We start from the raw sequence: 16,904 nt of genomic DNA, 5'->3' as shown, positions 1-16,904 counted from the left end.
GAGAGAGACAGCGAGAGAGAGAGAGAGAGAGACAGCGAGAGAGAGAGAGAGAGACAGCGAGAGAGACAGTGAGAGAGAGAGAGAGAGAGATAGACAGCGAGAGAGAGAGAGAGAGACAGCGAGAGAGAGAGAGAGAGAGAGAGAGAGAGAGAGAAAGAGAGAGAGACAGCGAGAGAGAGAGAGAAAGAGAGAGAGACAGCGAGAGAGAGAGAGAGAGAGAGAGAGGAGACAGCGAGAGAGACAGTGAGAGAGAGAGAGAGAGAAACAGCGAGAGAGAGAGAGTTTACAAACGAAAATGGCTTCTTCTTGGGTTTAATGGCCGACTTCGTGAAGGCCGCCGCATCAGTGCTGCACCCTACTGGACAGAGCTCAAATTACTTTCACACAAATTTAGAAACGTGATGAACGTGCCAGTACCACATGTAGTGCTTGCACAAATGGATCAGACCCAGCAGTGCCGCTGGAGTTACGCTATGCTCACACTTTTTCCATTTTGTAGATCCATAGTCAGAAAAAGTATCTTATTTATTTCTACAGTTTGTGTAAGTCTTCCCCTGGTCCGTTTTCAGTGGTTACTGGATGTGGCCTCCATCAGCTACGCTGTGTCTGATCCATGCGTATCAGTGCAATGAGGTTAAATGTCCAAAGCTAAAGGGATTTCCGTATTTGAATATGATATGGAAGGCTGCTCGGTTGAACTGAGGTGGGTTAGGGGTATTTCCGGTGTAAAATGAGCTTATAATAGGATTTTAAATCATGTACTGTAACAAAAAACTGTTCAGTTTATCAGTTTTATTAAATTTATGAATGCCTGGCATTTTTGGGTTTTGGTCCATCGTTTTTCTCACTGAAACACCTGCCATTCTCCAAGCTTCTACCCAAGTGTAGTGTTTTAACATATGGTCACCATGCAGTAAAGAATAAATATCACCCAAAACAGTCATTTTACTGGAGAACAAAAAACCTTCTTAACTTTAAATGGAAGTCAATGTAAAAAAAATATATATATATATATCATTCCAAGATATTTTTGATCATTTCTGTTGGTTCATTCATTTTAAAATGTTCACACAATGTGAAAGACAGCTGTGGTGTTCAAATGATGTAACTACAAATCAATCAAAATGGAAATGCTTGGACAGCGATGATATTCATCAATCCATAGAGCCTACAAGGAATCATTGGGCGCAATGTGGGAATACACCCTGGAGGGGGCAACACAGACACACACTAACACATTCACACCAATGGATACATTTGAGTCACCAATCCACCTACCAGCGTGTGTTTTTGGACCGTGGGAGGAAACCGGAGCACCCGGAGGAAACCCACGCCGACACAGGGAGAACACACCACACTCCTCACAGACAGTCACCCGGAGGAAACCCACGCCGACACAGGGAGAACACACCACACTCCTCACAGACAGTCACCCGGAGGAAACCCACGCCGACACAGGGAGAACACACCACACTCCTCACAGACAGTCACCCGGAGGAAACCCACGCCGACACAGGGAGAACACACCACACTCCTCACAGACAGTCACCCGGAGGAAACCCACGCCGACACAGGGAGAACACACCACACTCCTCACAGACAGTCACCCGGAGGAAACCCACGCAGACACAGGGAGAACACACCACACTCCTCACAGACAGTCACCCGGAGGAAACCCACGCAGACACAGCGAGAACACACCACACTCCTCACAGACAGTCACCCGGAGGAAACCCACGCAGACACAGCGAGAACACACCACACTCCTCACAGACAGTCACCCGGAGGAAACCCACGCAGACACAGGGAGAACACACCACACTCCTCACTGACAGTGACCCGGAGCGGGACTTGAACCCACAACCTCCAGGTCCCTGGAGCTGTGTGACTGCGACACCTACCTGCTGCTCCACCGTGCCGCCCTGCGATGACATTCTCCACCAGGTTTTTGAAACACATTTTTATCTAAAGGTTATTCTATAAATTTCCATAAATTTGAAATGCCCTGTCTAAGGAAAGCATTAAAATAACACACACATCCATACATCTTTTATATAGCAACACATTATCATTGCAAATAGTTTTATTTAGAAGTCATGGAGGTAACTATAAGGTTTACAAAATACATTCAATAATGTTCTATATCTATATAATAATTACCAAGATAAAAATATATACATATATAAGTATTAAGTTTACACATAACATTTTCACAAACTACAGAGGAAAACATGTTCTTAATTAGATTTTAAAAAAAAAAAGTCTGTAGACAGGAGATAAAGTGAACAGTGAACAGATCCTCGGTCTCGAAATCCCAGCTTTATCGCCATGACACCTCTCTGGATGACAGGACTGCAAGACACAAAAACGCATTGAGCTTTCCACTGTTTCACTTCTCTTAATGTTCTGGCATTGCTCTTCTAACCTTTAGACTATTTTTGTACATCTGCCTGAACAGACGAGAGAGTCTACAAAAAGACAGCAGAAATCTAATCTTCACTAACAGGACTATTCCACAGGAGTTTTCATAGATGTATACTGTAAAAAATTTCTTGTAAATTTTACAGTAAAATACTGGCAGCAGAGTTTACAACCATTTACCGTAGTTTTACAGGAACACTACTGTATTTCAAATTTACAGCATATTACTGTAATTGAATAATACAATAATTTACTGTAAATACTGTGATTTACAGTAAAATACTGGCAGCAACGTTCCCAGGTATTTACTGTATTTTTACAGAAACACTACTGTATTTCAAATTTACAGCATATTACTGTAATTGAGTATTAAAATAAAATACTGTATATACTGCGATTTACTGATACTGTAGCAGACTTGCTGTATATTTACAGCAATTTTTTACAGTGTAGTTGTCAGTAAGTTGGAAACACCTACAATGTGCCTACTCTAAGTGGCCATTATATCAGAAACGCAAGGTTTCTTTATGCCATTTTTGAGTTCTTTGAAGAACCATGTCATTAGTGAGAACACATCATTAGAACCATGACATAATACTATAGTTCTTTAGCAGTTTAATGGAAAATCCTAAAACCCATACATTTCTGAAACCTTATTGCACTTTGCTGCTTCAAAGTTGTTGTATCCCTCTGTTTATGCCCACAATTTATCAGCACCCCTGGATCCTATCATAAATGCACTGACTGGATGTTCTTTGGGTGGGGGTCGTTCTCAGCACAGCTATGTCACGTGGTTTTTATGTGTCCCTCTGCTGGACTGAGAGCAGTTCTAAGCAAAAGTAGACGTACTGTAGTCAGAAACTGATAAAGGGTTAATGAGTATCTAGTCACACCCTCGTGTTTTTTTTTAATAAAGTGTCCAGATTAGTGCTACTTTAACCAAATACAATCTACACACTAAAGAAAGCACATAAAACCAAAGATCTGAAAGAAAGAAGAGCCGAGGAGCCAAGGGAAGCACAGTGAGGAAGAGTGCAGAGTTGGAGAAGCAGGAAGAAGAAGGCTTGCAGGAGGAAGGCGACAGAGACCAGGCCGGCTTTCACACATACACACCCTCAGGATGGAGGCTGGAGACAAGTGGGTTCTGGAGACTGCGAGGGTTCCCCAGGATCTGCTTGGCAGTGGTGCGAGGATTAAATTCCAACACTGAGTGAGTTGAGTCTGCAGTTGGTTAAAAAACAAAAAGGGAGGAGATTAATCCAAGATACAGATTTTACAGATTCTGTTGTGTATTATTTCTGTATCCAGGTGAACAAGGGTCTATTCTGTATCAGCAATAAATCAGGTGTTTTCCTCTCTACTACCTTCATCGCTTTGTCCGTCAGGCATGTGGTCAGCCAGGTCTTCATCTGCCTGGACACTGAGCTGGACTGGGGGTCCTGTCTGCTGGATGAACTGCTGTAGATTGCACTGGCGAAGTTCCTTATTCAACTCGTCCACCTCTACGGTCTTTGCCTGGAAGAGGGCAAACAGGGTTAACACTCTGCTGCACAAGGAGCATTTTAAAATCATTTATTTGGAAAATAAGATACAGTATGGAAAGCAAGAGGGGTCCAGTACATCATTGTGGAAATACAAAGTGCATCTACATGCTCAGTAAATAATGAAGTGGTCAGTGAATGTTCATTTTTACTGAATTCATTTGCTACCTGAGATGCACTGATAATAGAGTTGTGGATGATGCAATAGTATTTCCTGTACATAATGATTTGAATACATGAACATTTATATAACGCTGTAGGATTATAAACATAATCAGAAATGTTTGATAATCAAGTTTAGATTTGATATATTGGTCCAATTAATACATACATCTGATGCCTATACTTTTTAAATAAATCATCTGTTGATATTAATATTATTTTTATACCACCATTCATCATTAATATTTACTGTTTGTAAAAAACACTATCTGATTGGTTCATGTGCTTGGTTACTCTATTAATACATTGTATTAAATTAAATTAAACTATGCATGCATGACTTTCATTGGTTTACAAATCTGCCACAAGGTGGCAGCCAAAATACAATAGGACACGGTGCATTCCCTGACTGCCTTTACAAAATTGAGTTTAAAGATTGTACAAACATTTAAATTGAAGTTGATTATATCCCCCCCCTCCATCAAATCTCTTTTTTTACTGAAACTATCTGATCTTATGAAGTACACTGATATTTCTCACGCTGTAGGTGGTTATAACCAACAAGGAAACAGCACGCCTCCGTAGGAAGTAAAGGTGGGAGAGGCTGTGATGTCATGGATATTTAACACGTTGTGCCCCGAGGTGGTATTAGTCAGAGAAAGTTTACAGTACGCTGTTTGTTTAGCCTTAGCTCCTTTTTCGATTTACCCAGGGTGACGCATAATTATTATCATAACAAAGGTGCACATAGTGAAATAGAAGTGTGTTTTTATTTTAACTAGTTGCTAAGAAGCTGTGTTAGCAAGTCTGAACAACAGCACTGTCAGAACAGCCAAGGAAAATGCCATGCCCTCAAAACAGCACGGTTACATGAAAACCGTCGCTCCTGTCCTGAAATACGGAAATATGGAAATATTTTAACATGTACTTACTTTCTAAACCAGCAGACACAAGCTCGGCTAAGCTGTGCGCTAACCTAATCTACCCTTGCTAACCTGGCTTTGTGTTATATAGCTAGCTTTGCTAATCATGTCCAATGAGGCCAAGAACTTCTCATAAAGGCTATAAACTGACAGGAGATTATGTGGGGGTTGACCATTGCCTAAAAATTGAGACTTCCATTGATTTGTTTCCAAATATTGTCAAAATTAATAAAGAAAAGTACAATTGGATGTAAGCTATGTCATTTGGAATGTGGCATATTTATAACGATTTCTTGTGCAGCGTTCTGAAAGCTAACACTTTGTACGTCACCGCCATTGTGACCAATTTGTACTCCAAATAATTTGCTTAAGAATTAAAGGCTTTTGTGTCTGCGTTCCCTGTGTCCAATCAGAACGGACACCCACCGGCCTGCTCCGCTGAAAGTGTGCAAAGGCTCAGATGGAAAACGCTGAACTAAATCTCTCACTGAGAATGTTTAAATGCTGAGAGACAAGGTATATTCTTGGATGTTTCTGACTCAGGGTCCAATAGTTCCTAACAGGACCAAGGCCCATCCAGTCACCCGTAGTTAATTCACCATGAGTCGGAGCTGAAATGCCAGGGAGGCGAGGGGAGCGAGCAACAAAAGAGACACAGCTAGAGCTTTGTTTCTGTGAAGCATGTAAACTATCCCCCGACAAACTAAACTCGTCACCCACTTTTACATACTCCTCTGGTTGTAAGAGCTGTAGATAAAGTTTTGTAAGTATCATTTTTATTTCTATGTCAGCAACGTCACAGCGTTTTTGAGATCGTTTACGATACTGGGAGTTTTATAAACCAGTGGATATCTCTCTGTAATGGTCCAAAAGGAGTGGGCAGTGTTACCTTCACTGATATTTTCTACAACAGGCGATACCTTTACCTGCAACAGCTCCTCTGCCATCTTGAGAGCATTTTCCGTCTCCTCTATGGAAGAACTGAGTTCAGATCCTCGATGAAAGACCGTGTCCAGCTGACCTCTCGTCTGGACGAGAGATTCCTCGATGTTGGATTTTATCTGACGCATACCGTTCTTCCGGGTCTCTGTTTGGAGCTGAAGATCTCGTTCAAATCTCCTAGACGTGTTCTCTGTTTCATGAATTTTCTGGCTGTACTCGTCCAAAGCTGCATGAAGATCCCTCAGCTGCTTCAGCATACCCTGCTCTCTCTGAACCTCAGAGAGATATTCTGTTTCCCAGTATTCGCTATGGGCCAGTTCGGCCTCATTGCATCTAAAAGCCTCCCCCAGAAGGTCCATTTCCTCCAGAAGATCAGGGGACAGGGTTGGAGGTGGAGGTTGCTCCAAAGCCCACACTTCATGCTCAAAAGTCTCTACTTGGCTCTGGAGTGCCTGAAGCTTCCCATGCTGCATGAGAACCTGTCGGAAGATCTCCTCTTTTGATGCACCCGATTGGGCATGGGAAGAAGAATGACCTGAGGGCGATTTAACCTCTGGAGTGTCTCTGGGAACCTTCGTTAACTGTTTGATACGTATTTGTGAGGTAGTAGGCCCCAGGTTAAAGGTGAGTGCCTTCTTTGGCTCCTTCCTCTTGGGAAGCTCTGGCTCCTGAAGCTTGGTGAAAGCAGGAGGTCGGTCTAGGTCAGAACCTTCACTGCTGGAGGGGCCAGTCCGCCGCAGGATGAACTGCACCTCACTGCTCAACTGGCCCAGTTTGGCCAGGGATTCCAGAGGACGCTCATTAGCAACAAGCTGGCGCTCAGTGTCACGTAGCTTCTGGACGAGGACGTATCGACCCGTCTGGCCTGGAATCAACACAGAAATATGTGAGAAACAAGGGGAGATACAGCTGTGATTAGAACACTTCATATGTTCGAGAAGAAAGTTTCAACATTCTCATCATAGGTTTTTTTTACGTCTTTCTGTAGGTTCTTTCAGCTTACACCCAGCATTTAAACACTAATCCATACCTATAGCCTGGGCTAAGGCAATGACCACATCCTGGCAGGACGTCTCCTCAGACAGACCACAGACAACACGCTGTACCCCGTCCACCCACACCTTCAGCTCCATCTCTCAGTATGAGCTTCACCCAGAGGTTCTCTCACATGGCAGAATCCTGTTAGAGAGAGAGAGAGAAAGAGAGAGCAAAAAATATACAATTACACAAGTATTCTTCAGTTCATTTGGTTGAAAACACCAAAGATCCCAAGCTAGTTCCCTTTATGTTTGAAAATGCAGAAGTGGCTTACCAAAAGACAGTAACAAAAGCAAATAAACAGTGAATGGACACGAATCAAAACTCATGGAAGCATTCTGTATTACTGTAAACTGACAATGTTCCGAGTGACACAGTCCACACACACTGATGTTGGCATTCAGGTATGACCCACTGAGGAATGCTGCAGTACAAGTTTGAGAGGATGACTGAGACTAGGACATATGCTATAATGTTAATGCTAACAGATATGAAACAGAAGCTTATTCGAGGTTTACTGGTTTTTACTGTTACTGTATGAAGTGACTATCTGCAGTTTCTGTGCCAGACGTTAAGTTTTTTGCCATTCGGTGCACATGCTACATCACAGAGGAACAGGGTCAGAAAGCAAGTTTCTGGTTTGTGTTTTTAAACCAAAAGCTTTAACGAACAGAAATGAGATCTGCTGAGAAATCCTTCCCGGGGTTCGGGTGTCCAAATCTCAGACGTTAACAAATGAGTTACAGGGAGAATTTCACATATTGCTGTCAAACACGGTCAAAGAATTTAAAATAAACAAAAAATAAGGTGACATGGTGGGTTTATTTAGCAAGTCGTCGCCACTATATGGTATTTTGAGGCCACAAAATAATATATTGAGACCACGAAATAGTATTTTGAGTCCACAAAATAATATCTCGAGGCCACAAAATAGTAAATTGAGGCCATGAAATGACTGCGCACCCTGACAAAAATTTTGTGGCCTCAAAATGCTATATTGTGGCCTCAATATATTATTTTGTGGCCTCAATATACTATTTTGTGGCCTCCATATATAATTTAGTGGCCTCAAAATACTATCTTGTGGCCTCTATATATAATTTTGTGGCCTCAATATATTATTTTGTGGCCTCCATATATTATTTAGTGGCCTCAAAATACTATAGTGTGGCCTCAATATATTATTTTGTGGCCTCAATATATTATTTAGTGGCCTCAAAATACTATCTTGTGGCCTCAAAATACTATATAGTGGCCAGGACTTGCTAAATAAACCCACCATGTCACATTAGGGGCTCCGTAGGTTCTTGGAAGTAATGCATTCCACCAATTTGTCCAAGTAAGGAAGTCACTGAAGGTAGTGTGAGTCAAAATCAATCATTCTCTAGCAAAACAAACTCCTGCCTAACATTTGTGTTCACTCAGAATATCAGTATATGCTGCATGGTGTAACTGAAGTTTGAGCAAGAAACTGGTTGACGTTGTACTTGCCTGTACATTTTTATACACTTTTGAATTACCACAGAAGCTCATTTTTATCTCAAGTTGTTTACATTTGTAACACTTTCTGTCTGTGTTTACTTCCATGTAGTTAACATTTTCCTGAGTGGAGTTTTCCTTAATGTAAAAGTAACAGCAAAAATATAGAGCAACATCCTCTTTTCTTTTTATGCTTTTCAAGGTTCAGAAATCTCTTCACCATCCAAACGCCTCCAGATGCCATGTGTCTGACAGGCCCGAGCAGGCAATGCAGTGAAAGATCTCCTGAGTCGAGACACTTAGTTCCTCTCCCATTTATAGAACCAGGGCTGTGTACAAACACTGGACATTTATCCAGTGTGCAAACAGACCACAGAGCTAGCAAATGGTGAGGAAACCTCTAATTTCCCAGAATTTAAACATTCATGTTCCACATGATTCTTCATGGAACTTCATATCAAGACATATCACTGTGCACATCATTTTTTTTTGCAGAACATGATTTTAACATGTAAACAGCTCCTAAAACGTAAATGTAAAGAATGTCCCAGTCAAGCTGCTGTTCCTCTCACTCTTTTATCTCGTTAATGGGTTATGGAGCTAAAACAGAGGCCTGAAAGGAGAGGCTGCCTTCAGGCACTGATCTGGAACTTCCTCAGAATTTCATATTCAATTTTAGGGCACTGCTCAAGACGATGCCTGTGAATTCATGGGTGGAGACCTGCATTTATGAGCATTAAAGTCTGTCTCACTTGTTACATAATTGTCTGATCGTTATTATTATTGTTGGATCGTAATTAATTGGATTGAGGCACATGTTTGTCAATAAAAAAGCAGAAAACATATTTACTGAATCGTGCCAGGGGTGTTATTCAAACACCATGATGGCGGTTGGCAGAGCGTAGTGCCATACGTTGCAGACTAGGTTTTGATTCCCTTTTTGGGCTCGAAAACCACACTCCAAAATGTTCATCTCTATAACACAATTTAACCAAATGTTAGTCTGCCAAATGCTGTAAATGTAAATAAAAGTTGAAACATTTGACTTGGAACAACAACATTTTTAGAGTCTGTATGTTGTGCTCCTACTAAATTTATATCAAGATCTTCAGCTAATTAACAACTTAAATAAATTAAATTAAATGTATATAAGTTAAAAATAAAATCACAATTAAAATAAAGAGTTAATCACATATTTTGGCTACAATTCCTTGATTATATCTAACCTACTGAGGACGTGTAACAGTTTAAACTGGGCGTCTGCTCCTGCTGCTCATTAAGGGCAAAGACTCTGTGTGCTCTTTGAGTGCAGAGTGCACTGTGGAGGCGGCAGCATTCTCCAGCAACTTTTCATAGCACATGCCTGAAGCAATTATTAACTAACACACACACACACTCCTGTACACACTGAACCCATGTTCACTCACACTAATCAAACACACACTAGGCTCCTAGAGAAGGAGATATACAACAAACAAAGTAATACATTTTCTGTGTTCCTCTTTGATGGAATTAATACATAAAACAAAATGGAGGAAAGAGTGAGTAAGGCAGAGGTCACATGTCTACCATGCAAATATAGTAAGTTTTTCTTTTTATTAAATACACCACCTAGCCAGTGTCTTCAGAGCTTTTATGGGGAATGCTGAAAACTTTTTTATTTGGGCACTATTTTGCTTTTTATTTGCATCCTCCTGGATGAATTCTACATTTTATACAAAAGTCTACCTCAGACCCGTTGTAAATCAATGTTTCAAGCAGCACATTTGTAAATATTTCATGTTATAATTTTGTGTTAGCACCAAACCACACAGAATTCATTTGTTTACATCTTACAGCAAAATAAACATTAAAAATTAAACAGTTTTACATTGTTTAGGGTGACCAGACGTCCTCTTTAACCCGGACATGTCCTCTTTTTTAGACTTAAATAAACGTCCGGCATTTTGTTTTTCTAGAGCTTACATAGAACTTCGAGAAGTTTCGTTCACAAACTAGTCCCGCCCTCCCCTACTCCGATTGGTTCGCTTGAGTGAGACGGGGGCGTGGTGAATTAGCCTAAAATCTTTTGATTGGACGGTCTGACTGTAGAGCTACCGTTATTGGTCGATAACCTTCTCTGCAAACATTTAATTGGTCAGTCTGCACGTCAGTAGTCTTTGTTTACGTCAGGCAAAGCTCATGTACCCACCCTAATCTCGAGCAGCTATGCTTTAGCTTTTTAAAACTACAACGATTTTTAAAGCCTTTTTGTTGTTCTGTAGGTTGGGATTAAAAGCCTAATACAGCTAAGGGATAATTGCACTGGAATTACAGAAGAACAAGGCCTAAGATCATGCTAGTCTTATTAAGCCTTGATTATCTTTTAATTATCCATTTAATGATCAGGGTGGGTTCTTTAACCACAGCTTTAATAAAAACGCAGAGGCATTCTGTATGAGCTACGCAGTCATATTAGCAATAATTGTTTAAGGACAAAATCACAGAAATTTTAACAGGATTTATCAAGTGTCATTTGAGTGGTGGATCATTCTCTGCGCTGTTAAAGTTTGTTGTGCTGCAACAGATGAGCCACTGTCACTGATTTTAAATTTTCAAAGTGGACCAACAAGGTAGTTTTGTCTAATAGCTCAAACAAAACTACAAAATTAAAGTCTCTATTTGGACATTTTAATTGATTTTTTAACAAGTGAATGGAGGCTATAGTAAGTAAGCAACATTTATCCGGTGTAATATTAACCCAGTCCAGGCAAAGATAAGTGGGAAAGGATTGTTATCAAAAGGTAAACATGTCGTCATTCACTGTTACACTTGAGCTGGGAGCCAGTTTCAAGGTCTAGAAAAAAATACATATAAGAGGAATACAATGTCCCTTTAATAAATATTTCACTCCAAATTCCACTGTTTTGCTTAATGTAATGTACTTACTTAAATGTGTCAAATTTTAGCTTTATTTCTAACAATGGCTTGATGTTGACATTTTTCTGTGGAAGTGCCTAAACTCTAACGTGTATTTTAAGGAAGTAGAGGTGGTATTTTTGAAAAGGGAATAACAAAATAACACTTCCATATACAGATTAAAAAGGTATACAAAGTAATAATGATAAATACAATGTCCTAAGGTTGAATATTTCACTCCATTCCTCTATTCAGCTGAAGTTACGACCAGACGTAGCCCCTGGAGCCACAGGCAGGTTAAATCACCTCTGTCAGTGACAGAAATTTTTAATGTAAAAAAATAGTTCACTTTTTCTGATACTGATCCTGCAACCTTGGGAACTGAATGATAAAAGTAATAGATTTTTTGTTTGTGTGTTTTTAGCATTAGCATTCCAAACCTGTAGCTAGCTGCCTGTTGTTCTAATGCTAATATTAGCCTATCATCAGCAGACTTCCCTTTAAGAAGGGAATAACTATAAGAATATTAATAAAAGCTGGGACCTTCTTTACTTCACATTACGTTATGCTACAAGCTAGGTTGTCTGCATTTTCTGGTATCAACTGTATAATGATACAGAGTTTTAGATCATTACTGTCGATTGCTATGATGATAGCTAACATGAAAAAAACTCTGTCTTTCCTTGTATGTGTCATTTTGCAAGGTATCAAGAGATATGCTAACATCCCACCTACAAGTGTATAAGTTCATTGAAGACTGAATGAACTTATAAAAGTTGCTCCAGTGTGCACTATGTAGCCTCCAGGATGTGTATGTAATTACACACCCATGGCCTGACTCAGCAGAGCTGCAGTAGATTAGATTCTGGTGGTGAATATCCCTCACAAAAGACACATCTGTTCTCTCAGCACCTCTTTTACACCAAAATCTCAGAAATAACCCAAACAGCCACAGCACCCTAGAAGTAGAGAGAAAGCTGCCCGTTGGGACACATTACTGTCTGGAAACTTAACCCTCTTCACCAGAGAGATCCATCATGTCTGGAGACGTCAAGGATAGGTGACCTGAGCTCTATAAAGTCAACCTGATCCATGTGAGTGGTGATGGTTATGGTGGTTATGTAATCTCTTGCCTTGTGCCATGGAAAGACTGTGTCTCTCTTTACCTATTGGATTTTTTTCTCAGACTAGGTCTGCTAATGTAACTGGAGATAATGTGCCCTCACATGTTCAGTTTTCCCATGTTGGTCTACCAACATTGAAGCAAACTCATCAATGACAAACAGCAAAAGATAAAGGTCGAATAAGAGAAGCTAGGTTTGGCGCTTGATTGGTTTACTTATGATCACATTACTGATGAATATGTGTGTGGACATTTACATAGAAAATGAGACCATATATTTAATCTCCAGTGAAAATAGACATTAAGTACAAGTCATTCACTTTTCAGGAGAGGTTTCTTTGAGGATTAGATATGATAATCCATTAGGGGAAAACAAGGGTTTGTGAAACGAGTTCAAATGTGATCAAGAAAATGGGTTGAGAGCTTGGCAGATCAACAGAACTTTCACCATCCACTCAATGTTTTGGGTCTAGAAAAATTGGAATTTGACATTGAATTTTTCAAAGGAAACACAGAAACTGCTACTGATCTAAGAACCATTATCCACTCAGAAACAAAAGAGAAGCCAACAGACTTGTTTTAAAAATGCAAAGTGGGGACAAACTACATTCTGAAAAGAAACAATTACTATGGCTATTTTTAGATATTTTTGTGTTATGTTCAGATACATGACAGATACAAGTAAGATGTACGATACAATTAAGGTCAACAGGGAATGACCCTTCCGCAACAAATGTTAAAAAATAGTGCAAACATGGTGAATTCCACAGAGAACATGATCCAGTAGGAACCAGGCTCAGTGGTTTCTCACACAGTCATTAGGTTTCACGTGTCTGCTCAAAGGGGTGAAACCAGCCTGTTTAAGTCTGACTGCATATCTAAGACTTCCTCCTTTGTGTGCAAAGGGAGGAGTGTATTCTTTCTCCTTCTCATATGAGATCACTAAAGTATGGAAGTAAACAATGAGTGCAAACTGAGCATGATGCCAATGGTATGCAACATTTCAGGTGGATCGACTTACGTCTTCCTCTGTGAGTCCAAAGGACATTTTTTGAAAGTAAACTACATTTTGAAACTCTCCTAGAGCGGGTGCATTCAAATGGATTGTGGTGTGACTTGTCGTGTTAGACTTTCTGGCATATAAACCTTTTATTCAAATACTGAAGATATTTCACGTTTTCACCATGTTTTGAGTCATTGTTTGTCTGTCACATCATAAGTACATTTTCAGGGCAAGGCGTCAACTTTTTAAAAGCCTATGAATGTCAATGGAGTGCAGTCTTTGTTATTAATGTATTCTGGTTTAGATTTGGCAATTAACCTTGCCTTAGAGTTCATTTGTACGTGACACACTATGAGTAGCATTTACTCATTTCATAATATATTCTGCAAATATATTACCCATTACTATGTATATTTCACAAACATTTTTCACATAACATAGTTACTTGCAATTTTTTGACCCACACATATACATTCATTTATTCATTCATTATCTGTAAGCGCTTATCCAGTTCAGGGTCGCGGTGGGTCCAGAGCCTACCTGGAATCATTGGGCGCAAGGTGGGAATACACCCTGGAGGGGGCGCCAGTTCTTCACAGGGCAACACACACTCACACCTACGGACACTTTTGAGTCGCCAATCCACCTACCAACGTGTGTTTTTGGACTGTGGGAGGAAACCGGAGCACCCAGAGGAAACCCACGCAGACACAGGGAGAACACACCACACTCCTCACAGACAGTCACCTGGAGGAAACCCACGCGGACACAGGGAGAACACACCACACTCCTCACAGACAGTCACCCGGAGGAAACCCTCACAGACACAGGGAGAACACACCACACTCCTCACAGACAGTCACCCGGAGGAAACCCTCACAGACACAGGGAGAACACACCACACTCCTCACAGACAGTCACCCGGAGGAAACCCTCACAGACACAGGGAGAACACACCACACTCCTCACAGACAGTCACCCGGAGGAAACCCACGCAGACACAGGGAGAACACACCACACTCCTCACAGACAGTCACCCGGAGGAAACCCACGCAGACACAGGGAGAACACACCACACTCCTCACAGACAGTCACCCGGAGGGAACCCACACGGACACAGGGAGAACACACCACACTCCTCACAGACAGTCACCCGGAGGAAACCCACGCAGACACAGGGGGAACACACCACACACCTCACAAACAGTCACCCGGAGGAAACCCACGCAGACACAGGGGGAACACACCACACACCTCACAGACAGTCACCCGGAGGAAACCCACGCAGACACAAAGAGAACACACCACACTCCTCACAGACAGTCACCCGGAGGAAACCCACGCAGACACAGGGAGAACACACCACACTCCTCACAGACAGTCACCCGGAGGGAACCCACACGGACACAGGGAGAACACACCACACTCCTCACAGACAGTCACCCGGAGGAAACCCACGCAGACACAGGGGGAACACACCACACACCTCACAGACAGTCACCCGGAGGAAACCCACGCAGACACAGGGAGAACACACCACACTCCTCACAGACACTCACCCGGAGCGGGACTCGAACCCACAACCTCTGTTGTCTATATCTCATAATATCATATAATGTTTGGAGTAAACACTGATCAGTGGATCATATTTAGGCCAAATTCTCAAAGCTCTGTCGTTGTGACTCAAATAGTCAACTTTTCCAAGCTGCGCAAATCATGGCAATGTTGTTGCACTGTTTACAGTATAATCTTCCAACAACTTCCATTTACAGCCTCCCTAAATATGACCTACCACTGAATGGCCTCATTTCCAGAAATAATCCTTAGGTTACATGGTATGAGATCCAGACACTCCATTCTTGTTTTGTTAATAGGACCAGGCTTAAATGTGTTCATACCTTTATACCTCTCCCCCAGGGAAGTCATGTAGATTAGCCTACATACTGGAATAGATGTGGCTGTCTGGTTTTGCATATTCAAATGAAGTGTCCTAAGCTGCTGTCAAGAGTCAAAAGGTTAGTCCAGTGGACTGAATTATCTGGCCTTTCTAAATGTTTTAAGGAGTGGTTCAAGAATCTACGCTTCAACCAATGACGTTTCCTTTGGTTATTTCTGTGGGTGAATGATTAGGTTTGACCATGAGGTGAGTTATTACTGAAGTTAATATATTAACTCTCTCCCAAAAGGGCTTTCCGAATTCCAATGGGAAGCTTGATCTTTCTTTTGTAAACACTGTGTTATCTCGTTATACATCAGTGCAGTCGATACCCAAAGGTGTTTCCGTTCAGATCAGGAAACAACAGCTTATCATTTGAATTGCTGATGTACACAGAGAGAACCTCCTTCTCTGCGAACGCTAAGCAGATGGAGAACAGGTGCTTAGTCAAATCTTCAAATGGATATTAAATCAATAGATGTGAATAAACTTAAATATTTCTGATACATAATGCTTGTTTGTGATGAAATTCTGGAAAGGGTATAGTCATTTTTGGCTGTGCCCTGTCTATTTTTTCCCCCATTAATTGTTGATATGGAAATATTTATGGGGATAGACAGATACATCATATTTCTGCACTAATATCAGTCAGTGACACTAATATGAGCGAATGTGATTATATAAAGTAAGTCACTGAGTAATCAAGATGATCTAACGTGGAAATGCACTATATATAGCCATGTTACTCATGTCTTGATGGGTTTGAACCTTGTGTTCTATGTATTCTTATATTTAACAGGTGATACTAAGCGTTATTATTGTGTGTTACAAGCTTACAAACCTTTGACACTTTAGAAACACTCACAGTGAAGTGTAATGTACTTATACGACACCATTTCTACAGTGATCAAACATTAATAACCAGTCGTTTGTCTTAGAAAACTATGAGAAACAATGCTGGCGTGTAATGGACCCCTAACAATTGTCTTTTATCTGAATGGGGAGGCTACATGACACCGTTTCTACTCTTTTTACTTTACTGCTTTGTCTATGGTAAAAGACTAGAGCAGACACGAATACTGATGGAAAATCAGGTACACCTGACTGACCCTGTGGAAGAACAAGACAAACCTGCTACTCTCATACAGAACTCCATAAGCTGTGTGTGTGTGTGTGTGTGTGTTTACCTTTCAGCTGAAAGCTCTAGTCCCGGTGTCAAACTTTCCTGTCACCATGCTGAGAAACAAACAACGAGAAATAAAGTCCTCTCCGTTTTCTGTAATGATCCAAATGTTATAATAATTGACTCATCAGCGTGTTTCTATAGAATTCAACAGGTGTTCTCAGGCTGAGAAGTACGCAATGGCGTACTTCTAAATTAGGAAGAGCCTCTCTCGCTCTCTCTCGCTCTCGCTCGCTCTCTCTCTGTTCTCTTCTC

The 16,904-nt window shown here is 41.0% G+C and overlaps 2 protein-coding genes across 6 annotated transcripts in view; both read right to left on the bottom strand.

Annotated features, from left to right (window-relative positions):
* Nucleotides 1-334, bottom strand: part of LOC136677532 (PHD and RING finger domain-containing protein 1-like) — a 5,414-nt gene extending 5,080 nt beyond the window's left edge. For 2 of the 3 annotated variants that reach the window (XM_066655100.1, XM_066655104.1), the window contains exon 1: nt 292-334. The gene's annotated coding sequence lies outside the window, so the exon portion shown is untranslated. Of the gene's footprint in view, nt 1-287 lie in introns of all 3 variants that reach the window. The other variant, XM_066655102.1, reaches the window with a different exon arrangement.
* Nucleotides 335-2,076: 1,742 nt separating this feature from the next.
* On the bottom strand, nt 2,077-16,892 carry LOC136677082 (ras association domain-containing protein 7-like). 3 transcript variants are annotated; one of them, XM_066654475.1, is made up of 6 exons: nt 16,654-16,892; nt 7,020-7,168; nt 5,974-6,854; nt 3,786-3,936; nt 3,535-3,642; nt 2,077-2,352 (listed from the first exon to the last, which is right to left on the bottom strand). In XM_066654475.1, exons 2-6 carry the CDS (start codon nt 7,120-7,122, stop codon nt 2,321-2,323), a joined length of 1,275 nt encoding a protein of 424 aa, XP_066510572.1. In that variant the 5' UTR covers nt 7,123-7,168; nt 16,654-16,892; the 3' UTR covers nt 2,077-2,320. The 3 variants fall into 3 exon arrangements, with proteins under 3 accessions (XP_066510572.1, XP_066510573.1, XP_066510574.1); XM_066654476.1 differs by lacking the exon at nt 16,654-16,892 and adding an exon at nt 10,377-10,462; XM_066654477.1 differs by lacking the exon at nt 16,654-16,892 and adding an exon at nt 7,302-7,384.
* Between the last annotated feature and the right edge of the window lie 12 nt (nt 16,893-16,904).

Source organism: Hoplias malabaricus, chromosome X2 (genome assembly GCF_029633855.1).
Source record: "Hoplias malabaricus isolate fHopMal1 chromosome X2, fHopMal1.hap1, whole genome shotgun sequence".
NCBI classification, from domain to species: domain Eukaryota; kingdom Metazoa; phylum Chordata; class Actinopteri; order Characiformes; family Erythrinidae; genus Hoplias; species Hoplias malabaricus.
This window is presented reverse-complemented; position numbering and strand designations above follow the sequence as displayed.